Source organism: Chiloscyllium punctatum, chromosome 32, assembly GCF_047496795.1.
Source record: "Chiloscyllium punctatum isolate Juve2018m chromosome 32, sChiPun1.3, whole genome shotgun sequence".
In the NCBI taxonomy this organism is placed as follows: domain Eukaryota; kingdom Metazoa; phylum Chordata; class Chondrichthyes; order Orectolobiformes; family Hemiscylliidae; genus Chiloscyllium; species Chiloscyllium punctatum.
Window position 1 is genome coordinate 50,948,635 of NC_092770.1, and position 20,581 is coordinate 50,969,215.

At 38.5% G+C, this 20,581-nt stretch overlaps 1 protein-coding gene across 3 annotated transcripts in view; it reads right to left on the minus strand.

Annotated features, from left to right (window-relative positions):
* Positions 1–504: 504 nt before the first annotated feature.
* The window catches only part of nup50 (nucleoporin 50), a 70,906-nt gene continuing 50,829 nt past the window's right edge, over positions 505–20,581 (minus strand). For all 3 annotated transcript variants that reach the window (XM_072552347.1, XM_072552346.1, XM_072552345.1), the window contains exons 7-8: positions 14,533–14,651; positions 505–8,915 (exon numbers count right to left, since the gene is read on the minus strand). In XM_072552347.1, coding sequence (XP_072408448.1) covers positions 8,704–8,915; positions 14,533–14,651 — 331 coding nt within the window. In that variant the 3' untranslated portion in view covers positions 505–8,703. The remainder of the gene's footprint in view (positions 8,916–14,532; positions 14,652–20,581) is intronic.

Here is a 20,581-nt window from a genome sequence, read left to right on the forward strand (position 1 = left end):
TCTCCATCACTTCCTCTGGCAGCTCATTTCATACACGCACCACCCTCTGCATGAAAAATTTGCCCCTTAGGTCCCTTTTAAATCTTTCCCCTCGCCCTAAACCAAAGCCCTCTAGATCTGGTCTCCCCCATCTCAGGGAAAATACTTTGTCCATTTACCCTATCCACACCCCTCACGGTTTTTTAAAAACTAAGGTCAGCTGCGCCTCTGACGCTCTAGGGAAATAGCCCCAACGCATTCAGCCTCTACTGACAGCTCAAACCCTCCAACCCCTGGCAACATCCTTGTAAATCTTTTCTGAACCCTTTCAAGTTTCACAACATCCTTCCAATAGAAGGAAGGGAGACCAGAAATGCATCCAATATTCCACAAGTGGCCTAACCAATGTGCTTAGTGTTATACTTTGTTGTTTAATGCTCCTAGGAAGCATCTTGGGATGTCAGTGCTACATGTCATTATAGTTTTATTCAAAAGTTACAATAAAACAACCCACTCTTGAAAGAGTAATATTACTGAAAAAAAATTTTATTCATGCAAATGCCTAAGGATGTACATCATTTCAATTTTTTTCAAATCTTTTAGCCAGATTTTTTTTGATATTCTGAAATAGAACACCAAGCTGGAAATTGTAGATTAGGTTAGTGGGAAGCACAAAGCCAACAAGTCTCACAGTGGTGGTTGTGATATTAATATGCTACATGCTCAGATAGAAAGACCCACATTTTCAGACAAATTGAAAAAGTGCATTCAAATGATGATGTTTTCTTTCTAGTCAAGCCTATTTTTCCCAAATAATCTGGAAAGGGATGGGATGTCTTAATAGAAAAAGATCACATTACATTAACGAAAAGGATAATATTTTTGGATAAAATGACCAGATTGTCAATAGGATTAAATTAACATAAGCACTTAAATTGTCAAATTAATTCTAAATGATATTAAACTGACCCACACCAAAATGTGCACTTCCACGTATCAAATAAAGCTGATACATATAGATTAAAAAATTAAAAAGCTAAATGCTTTAAGAAAATAAAGGACATAGAATTTCATTTAAAAAAGAAGCAAGACAGCTAGAATATCACAACACTGTTTTTCAAAACTTAAGACAACAGAATCATTTTATTAGGCAATACAGAACAGAAATATTAATTCCACAATCTTTAAAAGGCAGAGTGCAATTGCATAACAATACAACTGGGTCCATTCTGTTTCAGCTAGTTATTTATTTTGTCCAGAAATGCAACATAAAAACAAAATGAAATCAGTGAATCGGCTTAGACAGATGTAAAGATTTGTGCCAGAAATTAAACAAGATTGGTATCTTTTGAAATAATTGGACATTTACTGAAAAATTAAAAGATTTTCATGTTTTAAAATTTTTTTAGAAACATTTTGTGAATATGGTATCGCACACTATTACCAGAAGTATTGCATTTTGGTACTTCACACAAAGGACACATTCAAGTAAACAATATTTAGAATTTTGAATTGTATAAACCATTTTTCATACCATTCCAGCCATAAAAACCTCACTCAAAACATGTTGTTAATAACATTTTCCCAACATTAAATAAAACATCTTTAAAAATTGCCACCATTCCAATCACTAAAACATCTAAGTTTCTCAGCAAAAAAATCTGCCATTTAAAGTGGAATGTTTACTTAAAGCAGAAATCCTAAGTATGATCTATATTTTTACAGAAAAGCAAATTCTAATCAAGATGAATATGTATCTGGATGTTGCTGTATAATACTAAATAAAAATTTCTTCATTATTTTGTTTTGCACTCATTTTAAATCATGGTTATTTTTGATGCTTTCCTAATCAATGACTGAATTATCCTCATGTACACTGGGCACGACAGGTAGAAGGGATTAAGCCAATTTAGGTCCATTTAAAAAGGGTGCAAGAAAAATAGAATAATCCATTTCCACACATTATGGATTTTAACAAATATGTAAAAAACCCTCTAATGCTCACTACAATAAATTAAAAGATTACCCTAATCTGAAAGCACCCATGTCAAAAATGTAAACCAAAATGCATTATTTGTAGTTGTTTTAGTATGTTTAGAGGGAAGTGTGAAATCAATAAAGGGAAATACAGCTAATAGCAAAAGATATTTTTGATTTGTCCAGTGGAATAGCAGATTTTAGAACTTCTTCACATTTAAAAAAAAATCAGTGACATCCCCAGACTCAACAAGGCATTGTGATTAAAGAGGTTTCTTCCAATAATTTGCCCATTTTCCTAAATGCTGGTAATTTGTGTGCACTATTTAGCTTATAGCACTCCTCCAGACATGGTAACACAGAAGCTTTTGACTTGTACAATCAAAAGTCTTCACAAGTTTAATTTGAAATAAGCTTATTAAATATCAATATAGAGGATCATTGCCTCTTAATATGATCACTGCATATCAAATTACTTATAAATAAACTCCTATTGGAGTATTTTAATCAGATTCTTGGCTTTCAATGCATTAAGGTGCAAACATTTGTAAAAACGACAATGCCGACAATCAACCTAACTGCATTCAGAACTGATCAGCTTGATTGTTGCACACATGAATATGAACAGTACATTTCTGTAAAAATCTAAAGTTAAAACCAATCTCAAATTCTAAAAACAAAAAAAAACTCAACAGATTAAACTTCAAAATGGTTGATTAGTTAACAAATTACAACCTGCACTGTTTCAAACATAATCAGCCACAAAGTAGTCTTGTAGCCAGAAAGGAATTTCAGAAGTTACATTACAGGTTGGAACCAGTTTTATTTCATGTATATAAATGAAGATTTCAGAAGACAATATTAAATATGACAAGGTTCCTCATGTGGAAAGTCCGAAGGTTATGCATTTTTCCTATATTCTAGGAGTCATATTTTATCAATGAATCAAAGGAAACCAAATCAACTTGGAGAAAATTGGCTTAGATATTAGTTTTGGAATTCCTGAGGCACTGACTGAAGCATTGAATTATCAGTCACCAAGTAAAACTGCAAAAACTATTGCACATTTACAAAACAAGGATTATTTTTAAAAGTTGGTAAAGTGTGGCACTGGCAAAAGCACAGCAGGTTAAGCAGCATCCGAGGAGCAAGAGAGTCAATGCTTCAGGCATAAACAGTCATCAGGCTCTTCAGATGTCACCTGACCTGCTGTGTCTTTTCCAGCACCATACTTTGTCAATTCTGCCTCCCAGCATTTGCAGTCCTCACTATCTCCTAGTATTTTTCAAAGCCATACAAGACGATTGAGTTGATTAATTGCTCTCTGGGGAACTCATTTTAAAAGTAAAAATGATCTGGCGTCATTTGTTTCGATGAACCACAATAAGCAAAACAGTTCCAACAATAACCATATTTCAGACCTACTTCAATCATGCCAATTGGGTTACAATGAATTACAGTACATAAAGATTCCAACACAAAAAGGCCTCAAACCATCCGGATGCTTAGACTCCACACAAACTATCCCATGTTCACCTGTCACCACATCCTTCTATTCTTTTTTCCCTTGTGTACTTTCAATATTTATCCACACTACAACTTACTATCTTACCACTCTGGACAAACTTTTCCCGACATTGCTTATTGATTGGTGACTGTCTTATACTTATGGCAATTAGATTTGGGTTCCCTCAAATTCAAATCAATTTTCCATTAAAAACTTCCACAAAGAGACACCTCAGACCAACATTAGCCTTCACTTATATAGGAAAAACAGCACAATCTAACAGAAGTACCCTCTCCATGAAGTTTTTTTGCACACAGTCTCCAGTATTCCTACATCCCTTTATAAAGGCCATAATGGTGCACCATACTCAAACTAGTTTACTCATTATTCTATACAAGTTCAACACATCTCTGCTTTTCAAATCCATCACTCTAGAAATGAATCCCAGTGCCAAAAGCGTTTCATTAACTACCATTGCTTCCTGGAGGTATCAGTACTGATATACCACTTTGATCCTTTAGAAAATTTTAAATTCACTATTAAAACATTATCTTTATTCTTCTTACCAATGTTCCATGCGGCACTTGTCAAATCAAACTTTATTTTTGGCAACAATTACAACTTTGAGAAATAAAAAAAAGTACATTTAAAGCACAATTTAATCATTTTTATGCACAACTTTAGTGTTAAGCCTCTTTGCTACTCAACTGTTAATTGGGTTTGGAGTTCTGCTGCGCTTTTCCAGCAACACATTTTTAAGCTCTGATCTCCAGCATCTGCAGTCCTCACTTTCTCCTGGGTTTGGAGTATAAAAGCTATACAAAATAGCAATGTGACGTGGAGAACAAATGAGATTCACACGTGCAATTTTTAAATATAGCTCAGTGAGATTAACTAAAGGAAGTGAAGGATAGCATCAAATTGGAAAACAAAAATAGGAAGGTTTTAAAAACCAAAAGACAACCAAGAGGGAGAAGATAAAATTGGATGGTGAACTGGACATAGGCCCCTGAGAGAATGAGACTGGGGAAATAATAAATGGGCAAACCAGGAAACGAGAGAGGGGTTCAGTAAATGCTTTGTGTCAGTCTTCACATTAGAAGATATTAAAAACATTCCAAATAAACTAAATAAGCCAAGGGCAAAAAGAGAACAAATAAGTACAATAAGCTCCACTTGAGAAAAAGTACAAGGGAAATTATAGGGGCTAAAGACCAATAAGACCCTGCAAGTTGAAGGGATATTAAAAGGAAGTAGCTACAGAGGACAGTGGTTGTATTGGTATCAGCAATCCTTGGATTCTGGAAAAGTACCATGAGAATTCGAAAAATGTCAATGTAACCCCTTTGTATAAAAGGGAAAGAGACAAAAAGGTAACTGTAGGCCAGTTAGCTTAATGCCGATCATTGAAAGTAGGGAAGATTCTGATATGAAGGATGTCATAACAGAGTATTCAGAAATACATATAGTCATGAAACCATGCTGACTCTGCTTGAAGGATAATTCACATCTAGTAAATCTGTTAGAGTGTGCTTTGAGGATGTAACAAGCAGGTTATATAAAAAGCAGTGGATGTAACAGATTTGGATTTTCAGAAGGCATTTACCACCATATATTATACTACTTAACAAGAATCAATAATCTTGAAGGTGGCATATTCCCATGAATAGAGGGTTAGCTAATGAATAGATGACAGAGTTGGGAAAAACCAAGCATTTTTAGGATAGCAACCTGTAATTAGTAGAGTGCCACAGGAATCAGTGCAGGAGCCACAATTATTTATAATGTGACAATTAATTACTTGAATAAGCAAAGTGAAAGCACTATAACCAAATTTGCAGAGGACACAAAATAGGCGGAAAGGCAAGCAGCAAGGATGACAGTGTCTGCAGAGAGACACAGGTTAAGCAACTGGGTAAAAACTTAGCAGATGGAATATAAATGTGGGGAAGAAAAGGAAAGTATTTTGTCAGGAAGAATAAAGGAGCGATTATTTAAATGGAGGAAGACTTCAGAAAGTTGGATAGGGGATTTGGAAGTCCTTTGCCATGAGTGACAGAAAGCGAGCTCCAAGTTCAATGGATAAAAGGGAAGGTAATTGGAATATTGGTCTTTATTTCAAAAAGGAATGGAATAAAAATGGGCAGGTTTTGCTAAAACTAAAACCTTTCGCTGAAACACTGGTCAGACCACAGCTAGAATACTGTGAACCATTTTCGACTTCTTATCTAAGATAAGATGGCATAGGACGCAGTCCAAAAAATGTTTACTGGATGGATTTCAAGTGTGGAGAGGCAGCCTTAGGAGGATCAGTTGAGTATGTACTCTTTGGAATTTACAAAGAGATGACCTTACAGAAACATGCAAGAGTCTTAGGGAACCTGACAGGGTAGATGGGGAAAAATATGTTTCTCCATGTGGGGAAAACCAGAACCAAACAGCTTAATCTCAATAAAGGGAGTGCACATTTAAAGGAGATGACAAATTCCTTCAAGGCTAGGTCATTAAGTGTATTCAAAGTTGGAAGATTTTTAATCATCAAGGGAATAAAGGGTGGGTGGGTGGGGGGGAAAAAAGACAAGACTGTAAAATTGAGGACTATCAATCAAATCATCATGATCTCACCGAATGATAGAGCAGATGCAAAAATGGATGATTAGCCTACTCGTCCTATGTCTTCTGGTCAATAGGGTGTAGGTTTTTTTAAAACCGATTAAAATGAAGGCATTTCCTAGACTCATATTTAACATATTTAGGACTCATTTCATGACCATTTGATGAGGTACACATCACAGGATGATCTAGTGCTTTCACAGAAAACAAAATTGTAAGTTGTTCATGATTAAATCAACAAAACTATACAAAACACTGGCTCAGCTTCAAATCAAAGTATGGCATCCAATCTTGGACACCATACTTTAGGAAGGGCGTTTCAGATATTCAGAAAAGTGGCAGAAAATGATTACAAGATTGGATCCAGGGATGAGGCACTTCAGTTGCAAGAATATTTTGGAAATAAAAAGTGATTGCTCTCCTTAGAGAAGGCAAAATTGAACAGAGACTTTAATATAAGGTGTTCAATGTTGTGAAGGATCTAGACAGAGTAGTAAGAAAGAAACGGTTCCCATTGGCGGAGTATAGAGGACAGGAGTTGGGAGGTCATGTTACGGTTGTACAGGACATTGGTTAGGCAACTTTTGGAATATTGCATGTAATTCTGGTCTCCCTCCTATTGGAAGGATGTTGGGAAACTTGAAAAAGGGTTCAGAAAAGACTTACAAGGATGTTGCCAGGGTTGGAGGATTTAAACTATAGGAAGAGGTTGAATAGGCTGGGTCTGTTGGCCCTGAAGCTTCGGAGGTGGAGGGGTGACCTTATAGAGATTTATAAAATCGTGAAGGGCCTGAACAGGACAAATAGACAAAGTCTTTTTCCAGGGGTGGGGGAGTCCAGAACTAGAGGGCATAAGAAAGGTCTGTTTCCATGCTGTACATCTCTAGGACTCTATAGTGGAACTGTTAAGCACCAGAGGTCAGAAGTGCAAAGTGCAAGAGAACCAGAAATGACAGGGAACAAACTGAATGATCCATCCTGTGCTTTAACCATTCTATGATCATAAAGTAAAAAAGCTAAACTATGACGAGAGTACATAATTCAAGAATTACTTAAATCTAAGGCAACTGCTTAAATCCACATTGCTGATAAAAAAGAGTTCCCACTATCAACAACGTGAATCAAACAGCTCTATGATCAGCACTGTTGCTCCATGTCCAGCTCTAAACTTTGACATTTAGGATTTAAGATACATAGCTCAGTAACTAACTTATACACTGTGTACTCATAGTCAAATACTGCTCAAGGTAAAGCCAAAACCTCAAATTACTCCAAGTTCAGTTATTAGATTAGATTAATATTTGCCTACTTGTTATTGGCTTTCAAGTTAACACCAATTAAGATGAATACAGGCCGCGTTCATATTTTAAAATTCAAATCTGAAACATGTAACTCAAAAGATCTTCAAACCCAGCAATTTTAAATAACCTTCAGAACCACATTGAAAGACACATGTAAACTAAGACATATAAAAATAAAATTACATTGTAAGTTCCATTAAAATAGATACATCTAATGACCAGAAGAAGAATTTGAGAAAACGTGATTTTACTTAATGAAATATGGTATACATGGATAAAATAAGCAAAGCTGACCAGAGCAAATTAAGTAATGCCATTGTTTGAGGGAGATTACATTGCATAACATTACCAGTGCATTAGCAGAAACCAAATTCAAGTTATGACGTAGATTTGCACATTATGTGGAAACATTTTTTGAAGTGAAACTATATAGAAGATGCTAAGTACAGAAAAAATCTCAACAAATCAGTAGATTCAATGTAATTTTTTTATTACAATTTTAAATGACATGAAATGAATATGTGGCTTACACGTAGCTAAAATGGACAGCACAAGAGACCTTGGAAGAAATGACAAAAGATCCAACTTTGTGTTTTTTAAAGAACCACAATCTGGTTATGTTTTATTCTGTTCACTGGTCATTTCCTTTTTTCCTCCCTCGAGGAGCCTTTTTAATCCAGATCAATTTTTTTTGGCTGATTTGGTTTGCTTGATTTCCACCCTTTATTGCTCATTATAGTTTCCAAGTTCTCCCGAGTTCTATGTATTCTACCACATCTGGTACAAGTCTCATTTTCTCACTTTGTGAAAAATACTCTCAATTGACTTTTGAGGGGTTAAGTGAGGTAGGAATTTAAAATAAAAAAAAGAGAATTTCTAACATACTACAATCATTGGAACAGCCTCAAACATCGCTACTGCATGTAGCCCCATACAGGAATCTGGAAAACTGTTTAGCAAGACTGAATGTTAGCAGACGCAAGTCGTATAATTTCTGATCTCCATGTTCACATGTAAATTCTTTCATGTCCAGGATTGAAAGGTCAAAGAATATGCTGGCCCCATTTAATCAAACTTTAGGTATAAAATAGAGTTAACAATGTTGTTAAGAATATCAAATTAGGTGACAACCATATGCAGAAAGCAACTTCAGTACATAGACAAAAAAGGACAATGCCTAGCCATATCCAAATTAGGATTAATGTAATGAAGTGCAATCTGCCTAACCAACACTTTCACCCAATCACTAATTTTATTAAAAGAAAAGAAAACCACCCTAGCAGCAACTTGGCAAAAACTCTTTATAAACACTAAATTAAGCCAGAATTACACTTGATGTGCAAGTTTTTTCTCAGTTATAATTTTGTGGAGCTCATCTGCATCTTCAGTGGTTTTCACACGGATCAAAATGGGAACAGCAGTGTCAGGATTCTTCTCATCAATGGGAGGGTTGGGAATGCAAACAATAAGGATATTGTTCTTTCCTGTCCTTGTACAAGGCAGTGACGGATGAAGCATAATGTTCAGTAAAATATTTCCTGATCAACAGAAAAAATGTCAAGGTATTAAATTATAGAACTTTACTACTCCTTTCCCATTTTTCAAAAATATTCCCTACAGTGTGGAAACAGACCCATCAGCCCAACAAGCCCACACCGACCCTCCCAAGAGTCACCCACCCAGACCCATTTCCCTCTGACTAATGCACCTAACACTATGGGCAATTTAGCATGGCCAATTCACCTGACCTGCACATCTTTGGACTATGGGAGGAAACCGAAGCACCTGGAAGAAACCCACGCAGATACTGGGAGAATGTGCAAACTCCACACAGTCGCCCGAGGCTGGAATCAAATCTGGGTCTCTGGTGCTGAGGCAGCAGTGCTAACTACTGAGCCACCATGCTGCTGAACCACTCCTGCAAATCAGTTTTTTCTTTTTAAAAATGTGTACCTACTTCCCTTTTAAAAAGTAGTTACAGATTCTACCATTACTGCTTGATAGGCCAGTCCTTGGCTTGATAAATTCAGATACCATTTCAGAGGCTAAGTCCTCTGATTATGACCCATTGGTTAATGGGGATTGCCAGCCTCCATTTATCTCCCTTCCCTTTATAATCTGTAATCTTTCAGAGTTTATAAAGAAACTGTTTAAAAATTTCCCTCACTCAGCAAGACTGAAGTCAAATTGTATCCCAGCCAAAAACAACCACAGGTCATCAGATTTGTACATATACTATTGGTTGAATATCTATGATTGTGTGAAGATTTGTAGCTTAGGTTGAGGTTTGCTCGTTGAGCTGGTAGGTTTGTTCTCAGAAGTTTTATCACCATGCTAGGTAACATCATCAGTGAGCCTCCAGTGAAGCCCTAGTGTTCTGTCCCACTTTCTATTTGCGTGTCTTGGTCTGTTAAGGTGGGTGATATCATTTTTGGTTCTTTTTGTCAGAGGTTGGTAAGTGGGCTCCTAATTGGTGTGTTTATGGATGGAATTCCGGTTTGAATGCCAGGCCTCTAGGAATTCCCCTGTACATCATGGTATAGCCTGTGCTGGATGGATCGGTTCTCAGAGTTGAAGTGGCATCCTTCTTCAGTGTATAAGGATACTACTGATTGTAGGGTCAACTTTTTCATGCAGAGGGTGGAACGTGTATGGAATAAGCTGCCAGAGGAAGTGTTGGAGGAGAGTACAACTGCAACATTTAAAAGGCATTTGGATGGGTATATGAATAGGAAGGGTTGGGAGGGATATGGGCCAGGTGCTGGCAGGTGGGACTAGATTGGGATATCTGGTTGCCATGGACGTGTTAGATTGAAGGGTCTGTTTCCATGCTGTACATCTTTATGACTGACTTTTGATGGCTAGTCGGTGCTCGTGTATTCTGGTGGCGAGTTTTCTGCCCGTCAGTCCGATGTATTGTTTGTTGCAGTCCTTGTAGGGTATTTTGTAAATGATATTTGTTTTGCTGGTTGTTAGTACAGGATCCTTTAGGTTCATCAGTAGCTGTTTCAGTGTGCTGGTAGGTTTGTGCGCTACCATGATGCCAAGGGGCCGGAGTAGTCTGGTAATCACCTCAGAGATGATTTTGACATGTGGTAGTGTGGCTACAGTTTCTGAGCATGTTGTGTCTACATGTTTGGATTTGTTGTTTAAGAATCAGCTGACTGTTTATTGGGTACCAGCTGTTCTTGAATACATCATGTAAGTATTTTTCTTCAGCTGCTCTTAGTTCCTGGGTGCTGCAGTGTGTTGGGGCCTATTTAAATAATGTCCTGATGCAGCTCAGTTTGTGGGTGTTGGGATGATTGCTTCTGTAGTTAAGTATCTGGTCTTGAGGTGTTGATTTCCTGTAGGCACTGGTCTGTAGTTCTCCATTAACTGTTCATTCCACTGTGACGCCTAGGAAGGAGAGTCTGCTGTTTTCCTTTTGTGAAATTTATTTCAGTAAGAATGTTGATATTGTAGGTTTCCTCTAATTTGTTCCATTTTATGACAACAAAACATGGTCAGCCATGAAGTGGACCCAAAGTTTGTGTTGGATCATGGGGAGGGCAGTTTGTTCGAGTCTCTGCATTACTGCTTCTGCTAGGAAACCAGATACTGGTGATCCTATGGGCTTTCCGTTGATTTGTTTGTAGTTCTTGTCATTGAATGTGAAGTGGGTAGTGAGGCACAAGTCTACTAGATTGAGCATGTAGTCCTTGCTGATGAAGAAGTTGATGCTGTCTGGTGCTGGTGTCCTTGGTTTGTATAGTAGTACGTTCAGTGTTTCTTTGGCCAGGCTGATGTTAATTGATGTGAATATGGCTGTTACATCAAAAGAGACCATTATTTCTTCTTCTTCTTCTTCTACCTTGGTGTCTTTGATGATGCTCGGGAATTCTTGGGTGGAGTGGACAGAGTGGCATGAGTCTTCTACTAAGTACTTCAGTGGAGTTCCTTTGCCAGTCTGTATGTCAGTGTGCCAAGGAGTGACACTCCTGGTTTGTGTACCTTAGGTAATCCATAGAAGTAGGGTGTGTTGGATCCAACTGGTTTCATTTTTTGGAGGTCTGTTTAGTTAGTTTTGCCGATTTATGAAATTTCTTCAATGGAGCGGTTTTACTAGTTGTGGAGTCAGGTGGAATGCCACCTTTGTTAGGTGCCAGTATCTGCGAGCAGTGAGTTTGTCTTTTCAATTGTGTTCTGTTTAAGATGGTCATACACACTTTGTAACCTACCTACAGATAATGTTCCTGTCTTATCTGTGTCCTCCTCTGGCTTTCCTTTCCTGTGTGTTGAAGGACTCAAAAAAAATAAACATTGTAATCCTACCCGCAGACAAAGGGTGCATGACCATCATCCTAAACAGAACACAATACAGTGAAAAGGCAAACTCACTGTTGTTTGCAGATACCCACAGATCTCCAAACAAAATAAAAAGAAACCTGATGGATCAAACACACATCGCTTCTACGAATTACCTAAGGTACACAAATCAGGTGCCCCTCCTCAGACTTATAGTCTCACTCCCTGGCACACAGACATACAGACTAGCAAAGGAACTCCACTGAAAACTGAAATACCTAGTAGAAGACTCATGCAACTCCATCCACTCCACCCAAGAATTCTTGAACAAAAACACTGAGGAAGAAATAATGGTCTTTTTCGATGTAACAGCCATATTCATATCAATTAACATCAGCCTGGCCAAAGAAACACTGAACGCACTACTCTACAAACCAAAGGACACAAACACCAGACAGCACCAACTTCATCAGCAGGACAACATGCTCAAGCTAGTAGCCTTGTGCCTCGCTACCCAATTCATCTTCAATGACAACACCTACAAACAAAATCAATGCAACAGCCATAGGATCACCAATATCAGGCTTCTTAGCAAAAGCAGTAATGCAGAGACTTGAACAAACTGCCCTTTCCACGATCCATCCCAAACTTTGGGTTCACTATGTGGATGACACCTACATCATCCTCCTCACTGGCATAAATTTCACAAAAGAGGAGAACAACAACAGACTCCCCTTCCTAGGTGTCACAGTGGAACAAACAGTTAAATGGGGAAGTACAGACCAGCGTCTACAGGATGGCAACACATACTTAACTACAGAAGCAATCATCCCAACACCCACAAATGGAGCTGCATCAGGACATTTTAAATGGGCCACAACACACTGCAACACCCAGAAATTACGTGTGGCAGAAGAAAAATAACTATGCAGTGTATTCAAGAACAATGGGTACCTGATAAACACAGTCCTTTGTTTTTTAAGCAACAAACCCAAACAAGTAGAGACAACATGCCCAGAAACTGTAGCCACACTACCATACAGAGACATCTTGGAGATGACTACCAGACTACTTCGATCCCTTGGCATCATGTTAGTGCCCAAACCTACCAACAGACTGAAACAGCTACTGATGAACCTAAAAGGATCCTGTGTCAATAACCAGCAAAACAAATGTCATTTACAAAATACCATGCAAGGACTGTAACAAACACTACGTCGGACAGACAGGCAGAAAACTAGCCACCAGAATACACGAGCACCAACTTGCCACCAAAAGACATGAACCACTATCACTAGCATCCTTACATACAGATGATGAATGACACCATAAATCCATCCTCGGACTGGCTAAATAGTGACACGCACCGGAATTCCTAGAGGCCTGGCATTTGGAACTCCAAAATCAATAAACACAACGATTTACCAACCTCAGAAAAAAGAGCAGGAAATGATATCACCCCACCTCTCCTCCCCACCCTTAACAGACCAAGACGCATAAACAGAAAGTGGGACAGAACATCAGCGGTTCACCAGAGGCTCAATGATGATGTTACCTAGCATGGTGGCGAAACATCTGAAAACAAACCTACAACCTGTCCATAATTTTCTTTGAAACCTCAAACTCAAATATCTAATTCTCCACTGGACAACACACACTGGATTCTGAATTTTTCATTCTAACAGCTAATAGAAAGTTGTACAAATAAAAATGTTGGCCATTGCATGAAAAGAAATTAAACAATGCATTTATTGACGGAACATCTCATAAGCAATGACTCATTTTAAATTAGCACCTGCATTTTCTCTCTTCCTTGCTTCTGGCTCAAACGTTTAAGTACTCAGATCACTGAAGGCTCAATGTAAGACTGACATGTGCATCAGGATACTGTGGAAGCTCTGCTTTGCTGACCTATGTGGAAATTGCCTGGGAAGTTTAAACTTTTAATTAATGACCCCACTGCCATCGATTACCTTCTGCAAACATCTCAGAAGGAACTGGAATTGTAGATGTCAGACAGTGCAATTACCCAAATAATTCCCAAGAAAAATATTCAAACCGAAAACCTAGTCTAATCCTGGGTAACGCCAGAACAAAGTTCCTCTCTGCCAGTCTTCCTCCTCGTCCCCGATACAGCTATTCCTTACACCCTAACTGGACCTGACCACTTGCCTTGCCCACCCACAATACCACATTAACTATTTGCTCAATCATCCAATAACATGCAAACAGAGTCTTTAAAATTACTGTGCAACAGCTAGCACCATAGAATGTCCTGTCTTCCCTAAACCTTGCATATATCCAAGTTTCCCCTTTTTGGTTCCACAGAGAAAGTCAGCTTCTCAGCTTGTATCTGAAATTGCCACTCCTGTAAATCTCTTCTGCCTTCTCAAAATTCCTCCCTGAAATGTCATCACCAAACTGGATGGAATACCTTAGTTGCAGCCTAATTAGACATTTTCAGAATGACCATTCTTTTCCAATCTGTATTTAAATACCTTTAGCATGAAGTTCAAGATTCTGTATGTTCTTTGCTTGCTCTGTCGATATGACCTGCCACCTTCAACAGATTATGAACATGAAACCTAGATCACTCTGACCCTGCATATTCTTTAGTTTGTACAGACTCTACATGTTGCTTCTGCCAAAATAAATATAATCCATATTAAAAGTCGCCTCTGCTGCTTGCCTACCCTATTCTGCGAGCCTAAATAACCTACTGCAGTCAATTGGACTCAATCCCACTGATCGCCTTACTCTAGAGAATTCTCACCACTTTTAAAGTCAGTTTTCGATAAAAGTACAGCAGCAATATAACCTATTTGTTACATTAAAGATGATGTGAAATATACATGTTAATCTACTTACCAAGATTTGTATCTGCTCGCACCAACAACTGGATCTTTTGATCTGTCACAGGTTTCAAATGGATTGTACCAATTCCCTTCTCCTTGAAATCCCCATCTTTCTTGTAGAACAGTTTACACCTGCATAAAAAAGTTAAAAAATATAATAGTAAACTTATACTAAAAAAACCTTGCACAGAATAGCAATTCCACTCGTCATTGACCCAATTCTACATTTATTAACCTGCATCAGAATTGGCTTCTACAAGAAGCTGTATTTCTAATAATTGAGATGTATGCAGACAGCTCAAGAGGAAAAAAAAAAATCGATCCAACAGGTAAATTAAAGAACTGAGTGCAAAGTCAACAAGAACTATCCTGAGGGATAGCATATGAAAAACTAGTCTCTTAGCCTTTCAGAAGCCAGTTTTGAAGAAAAATTCAGAGGTCCTGAAATTAAAGGACCTGAGAGAACGCGGCAGTCAGTACGGCATCAAGAGAATCATACTAAGCCAGTGTCTGGGTGTAGGTCTCAATTGTAGGAACAGGAGGTCATTCAGTGCCTCAAACCTGTTCCATCATTCAATGAGATCTGTTGCCTCATTCCATATACTTGCCTTTGGCCCTATCTTTTAATAACTTTGATAAAGAATGTATCATAGATTAAAAAATAACTGTTCCAGTATCTCCTGTCATTTGTGGAAGACAATTCAAAGCACGCGGTGTGTGTAAAAATGCTTCTGAACATCACTCCCAATTGATCTGGTCTTAACTCTCAGACTATGCTCAAGTGCTAGAACCCCCAAACCTGGGAAATAATTTCCCTTTACCATTCCGGTCTTTTCCTGTTAACATTCTGAACACGGTGATCAGATCACTCCTATTTTGTGTAAATGTCTCCTCATATCTGGACCTCAGGGATTATAATAACATTCCTGTAATCTTACATTGTCCTCCCTCCAAGGCCAGTATATCCTTGTTTTGTATAACTGCAGCATAACTTCTGCACCCTTGTTCCCCAGTCCTCTAGATATAAAGGCCAGCATTCCAGTAGCTTTGTGGATTATTTTCCATACCTGTTCGTGACATTTAAAAAAAACAAGTCTATGTACCTGAAGCCTCCCCATCATGAACTTCATACCATTTAGGAAGTACCCGGAGCTGTTTTTCTTGGTCAAAAATGGATAACCCCTCACTCGCTTATGGAGCCGAGGAAGCACACGGAGATATTTTAAAAATCCAGATGGCTATGGGATTTGTCACATCAATATGGTTCTCAACAAGAACAATTCACCTCATGTCGATTTTGCCTTTGCACTATACAATAATAATCCAATTCTCTTTTGCATGCCAGGATTAGAAGGGCCTCCACCATACTTAAAGCAATGCATTCTGATCATAACCACGTTTGGTCTATGAAAAGGTACTTCTCACAACAGCACTGTTCCTTTTACCATTACCTTAAATCTGTACCGTATTTATTGACCCTTTCACCAAGGCAAACGTTTTCTCTTCCTTTATTCTACTGCCTCATAACTTTGAATATCTATCAAATTTCTTCTCAACTTTACCATCTCCAAGGTAAAAAGGCCCAACTTTTCTAGTTTCTCCATATAACTCACATGGAATGATTCTCCTGTATCTTTTCTGCACTCTCAAAAATGCCTTTGCATCTTTCCTAAACTGCCCAGAACTGGAATCAATGCTCCAGTTGAGTCCAAACCAGAATAATCAAAAAGTCCTTTCCCTAGTTGTCTGTGCTCCTATGTACGAAGCTCAGGACCTCTTGTGCTTTTTGCAAACACTGTCTCAATCTGTCCTGCTGCCTTTAATTAGTGTACATAGGGCCCCTATACTTTTGATTTTACTTCTTTTGGTAGCGTAACCTTTAAGAAACAAAATTGTCTCTACACCTTCCTACCATCATTTCACACTGCCTGACATTAAACTTAGTCTGCCAATTGTTTGACTATTCCACCAAATTGCTCAACTTTTATGAATTTTAAGTAGCATCCTGCTCACAGTTCACAAAACTTCTAAATGCAACTTTGAAAACTGTACCCCCTGTAAACCACAGCCCAGATTATTAATACACTTAGCAGAACAATGTAGTCCCAGCACTGACCTCCAGAGAATTCTACTATAAACCTTCCCCTAACCCCCAAAAAACAACTTAGCTTTAAGCTATTTCTGACCCTCAGACAAATTCTGATTTCATGCTGCTACCACTTTTAATTCTGAATTCTAACTTTGCTGACAGGCCTGGTTTGTTGAATTTTAATCAAATGCTTTTTTGAAGTTCATGGACACTACATCAACCCTTTGTCAACTCAAACTCAAGCAAGTTAGTTAAATGTGATTTGGCCTAAAGTTCATACTGCTTTGCCTCAGTGAAACCAAGGAACTATTAATTTAGTTCTGTATCATCATTTTAAAAATATCCTCTACCTAGGTTAAACTGATTAGCCTATAGTTGTAGGCTGACCTTATCACCTTTTTTTGAACAAGCATAGTTTGAACAGTGTACATTTTTATTTTTCTGTATTTTACTGTGGACTACAATAGGAAAAGATCGGTTCTAAAAAATACTAAGAATGGTTGGAGGATTTCTGTACTTTTCTTTTTAAAATAGGCAAGTTAGCAGGCACTCATTGTAAGTAGTGTTTATCACCTGCTTGTTGTGGAAGTCAAGTTTGCAGATGAGCTGCAGCAAAAGGGTATATAAAATGCAGCTGATTGGTCACTGGTCCATAGACCAGTCAGTGATGAGAGAAGTCTTCTGTCTGCAAATAACTATGTGATCAACTCACAGATAGCTGGACAGCTTAGGCATGTGAATACTTCAGTGAGAAGCCACTACAAAAACTTTAGATAATGTGCTGTTTTGTTCTGCAGAGAGAAAAAAAAAAAAATCACAAGCCTGAAGATAGTCTGCAAGGATTGTGAAGGTTTGTAGCTCAGGTTGAGGTTTAGGGTGTAGGTTTGCTCGCTGAGCTGTAGGCTTGATATCCAGACGTTTCATTACCTGGCTAGGTAATATCAGTGGTGACCTCCAAGTGAAGCGAAGCTGTTGGTTCCTGCTTTCTATTTATATGTTTGTCCTGGATGGGGTTCCTGGGGTTTGTGGTGATGTCATTTCCTTTGAACAGGAAATGACATCACCACAAACTCCAGGAACCCCATCCAGGACAAACCTATAAATAGAAAGCAGGAACCAACAGCTTCGCTTCACTTGGAGGTCACCACTGATGATGTTACCTAACCAGGTAATGAAACGTCTGGATATCAAGCCTACAGCTCAGCGAGCAAACCTACACCCCTGAAGATAGTCTATTTACTTTCCCTTGCCAGTTGCTGCAAGTGGTGACTTTATATTAATACATCAGAGACCATTACAAGTATGAAACAGACACCCTATGCCACCTGCAAAGTGGTTAAAGTATCTAGAGAAGGGAGACAGAAGCAACATCCCAATCAGCAAAAAAGATCTCAGCAATTGCTGCAGACAGGGAACACCGAATGCTTTCCTAGTCTTTCCCTCTTTCCATAATATTCATTTTCACGTGTACGTATATAACATGTATTAAAAAAAGGGTAACTGACAGAATTATTATAGTTCAGAAGGAGGCTATTCAGCCTATCATGTCTGTATCAGCTCTATTTTCTAGTGCCACTCATGCCTTTTCCCTATATCCCTGCACACTGGAATTATCCAAAAGAAAGCCATCTAATTCTTGCCGAATGCCTAAATGAAATTTACACACACAGTTAGTGCATTCAACACTTTTGCTGTGTGAAAAAGTCTTTCCCTCTCATCACCCTTGCTTCGTCTGCATACAGTCAGAGATGGACCAAAGGGCCTGCTTCCCTGTGGTATAACTCGCCCACGCTGACCAGATACCCCAACCCAATCTAGTCCCACCTGCCAGCACCCGGCCCATAACCCTCCAAACTCTTCGTATTCATAGATCCGTCCAGATACCTTTTAAAATGTTGCAATTCTACTAGCCCATTCCAAACACACCACCCTCTGCATGAAAAAGTTGTCCCTTAGGTCTCTTATTTCTTTCCTCTCTCACCCTAATCCTGTGCCCTCTAGCTCTGGACTCCCCCACAAGGAAAATACCTTGTCTATTTCCCCTATTTATGCCTCTCATGATTTTATAAACCTCTAAAAGGTCACCCCTCAGCCTCTGGCGCTCCAGGGCAAACAGCCCTAGCCTTACAACCTCTCCCTATAGCTCAAATCCCCCAACCCTGGCAACATGCTTGTAAATCTTTTCTGAACTGTTTCAAGTTTCACAACATCCTTCCGATATGGAGGAGACCAGAATTGCACACAATATTCCAACAGTGGCCTAACCAATATCCTGTACAGCCACAACATGACCTCCCAACTCCTGTACTCAATACTCTGACCAATAAAGGAAAGCATACCAAATGCCTTCTTCACTACCTACCTGCGACTCTACTTTCAAGGAGCTATGAACCTGCACTCCAAGGTCTCTTTGTTCAGCAACATTCCTAGGACCTTACCATTAAGGTGTATAAATCCTGCCAAGATTACAAATTGTGTTAGAACAATGTCCTTTTGTTTGAGCTTCTTTTACAAATGGAAACAGATTCATCCCAGGCCGCTCACGAGTTTAAAAAACTCAATCTGATCTTCTCTCAGTTGTCTCCTTTTCTAGGTGGTCAGTTCCAACTTCTTCAATCTAACCTCATAGCTGATGTTTCTCAAATCTGGGACTATTCTAGTAACCCTTTGCAATGTATTTGCATCTTTCCTATAACGAGATGCCCACAACTGTACGCAACACTGCAGCTGATGTCTAACGAGTGTCTTGTACAAGTTTAACATCAGCTTCTTGCTCTTGCAGTCTGTGCCTCATACTTTATAAAAAGTGGCTAGAGTTTTAACTTGTGAAATTATATGCTGGCGGTTCATAATTGTTTACTTGTTGCTGGAGTCCATTTGAACAAATAGTTATGTACAAAACATAGTCCATGCCTTCTGCTACCTGGTATCTGAAAATTAGGTTAATTATGGAATAAGCGTGTACTTTTTAAAAATTCTTTTAACTTTTCTGGTGACTCCAAAAATAGCTCGATTTCCAGTGCAGCATAACAATAAGTGCTTGTAACTCTCCTGTCCCTCTGGTATGACCCCTGCATCCAAGGAAGATTTGAAAATAACACTCTTCACCCTAGTTTCCCTCCAGATATTTGGTCACAATGTGTCTACTCCTGTGCCTTTTCAAATTTAAATATATAAAATGTAAGGAAGCAAATTTACTGTAGCTAAATTTGCTGACACCACAAAAATTGGGAAAAGGCAAGTTGCAATGAGAAGGCAAACAGTTTAGAGAGATACTGATAGGTGAAGCGGGCAATTAGTAATTGGAGTATTAGGTGAAAAAGTGTGAAGTTATTCATTTTAGAAGGGATAACAAAAGATTTTATTTAAATAGAGAAACACTGCAGGAAGCTGGAACACAAAAAGGGACTTGGAGGTACTTGTGTACAAAACACAAAGCTAACACACAGGTGCAGCAAATAAATCAGAAAGGCAAATGGAATGTTGGCCCTTATTTCAAGGCATTGGAAGTTTAAGAGTAGGGATGTCTTACTGCAATTGTAAGGAGCAGATGAGATCACATCTGAAGTACTGTGAGCAGTTTTGATCCGCTGATTTACAAAATATATTATTTCATTGGAGGCAGTTCAGAGAAGGTTCATTAGGTGATCTCTGATATGGAGAGAATTTCTTATGAGTAAAGATTATGCGGGTTGGGTCTCTCCTCACTGGAGTTTCGAAAAAAAATGAGGAATGATCACACTGAAACATATCCCCTTAAGGGGTTGGACAGTAAATGCTAAGAGGATGTTTCCCTCTTAAAACAGTTTAAGTTCAAAGGGAATAGACTCAGAATTAAGGGTACCACTTAAGGCTGAAATGAGAAAAAAATTTCTTTCCTCAGAGGGTTTAGTGTATGTGGAATGCCTTGCCAGAGAGCTGAGGACAGAGTTCTTGTGTACAGAACAACTTTGGTTATCTGAACAAGACAGGC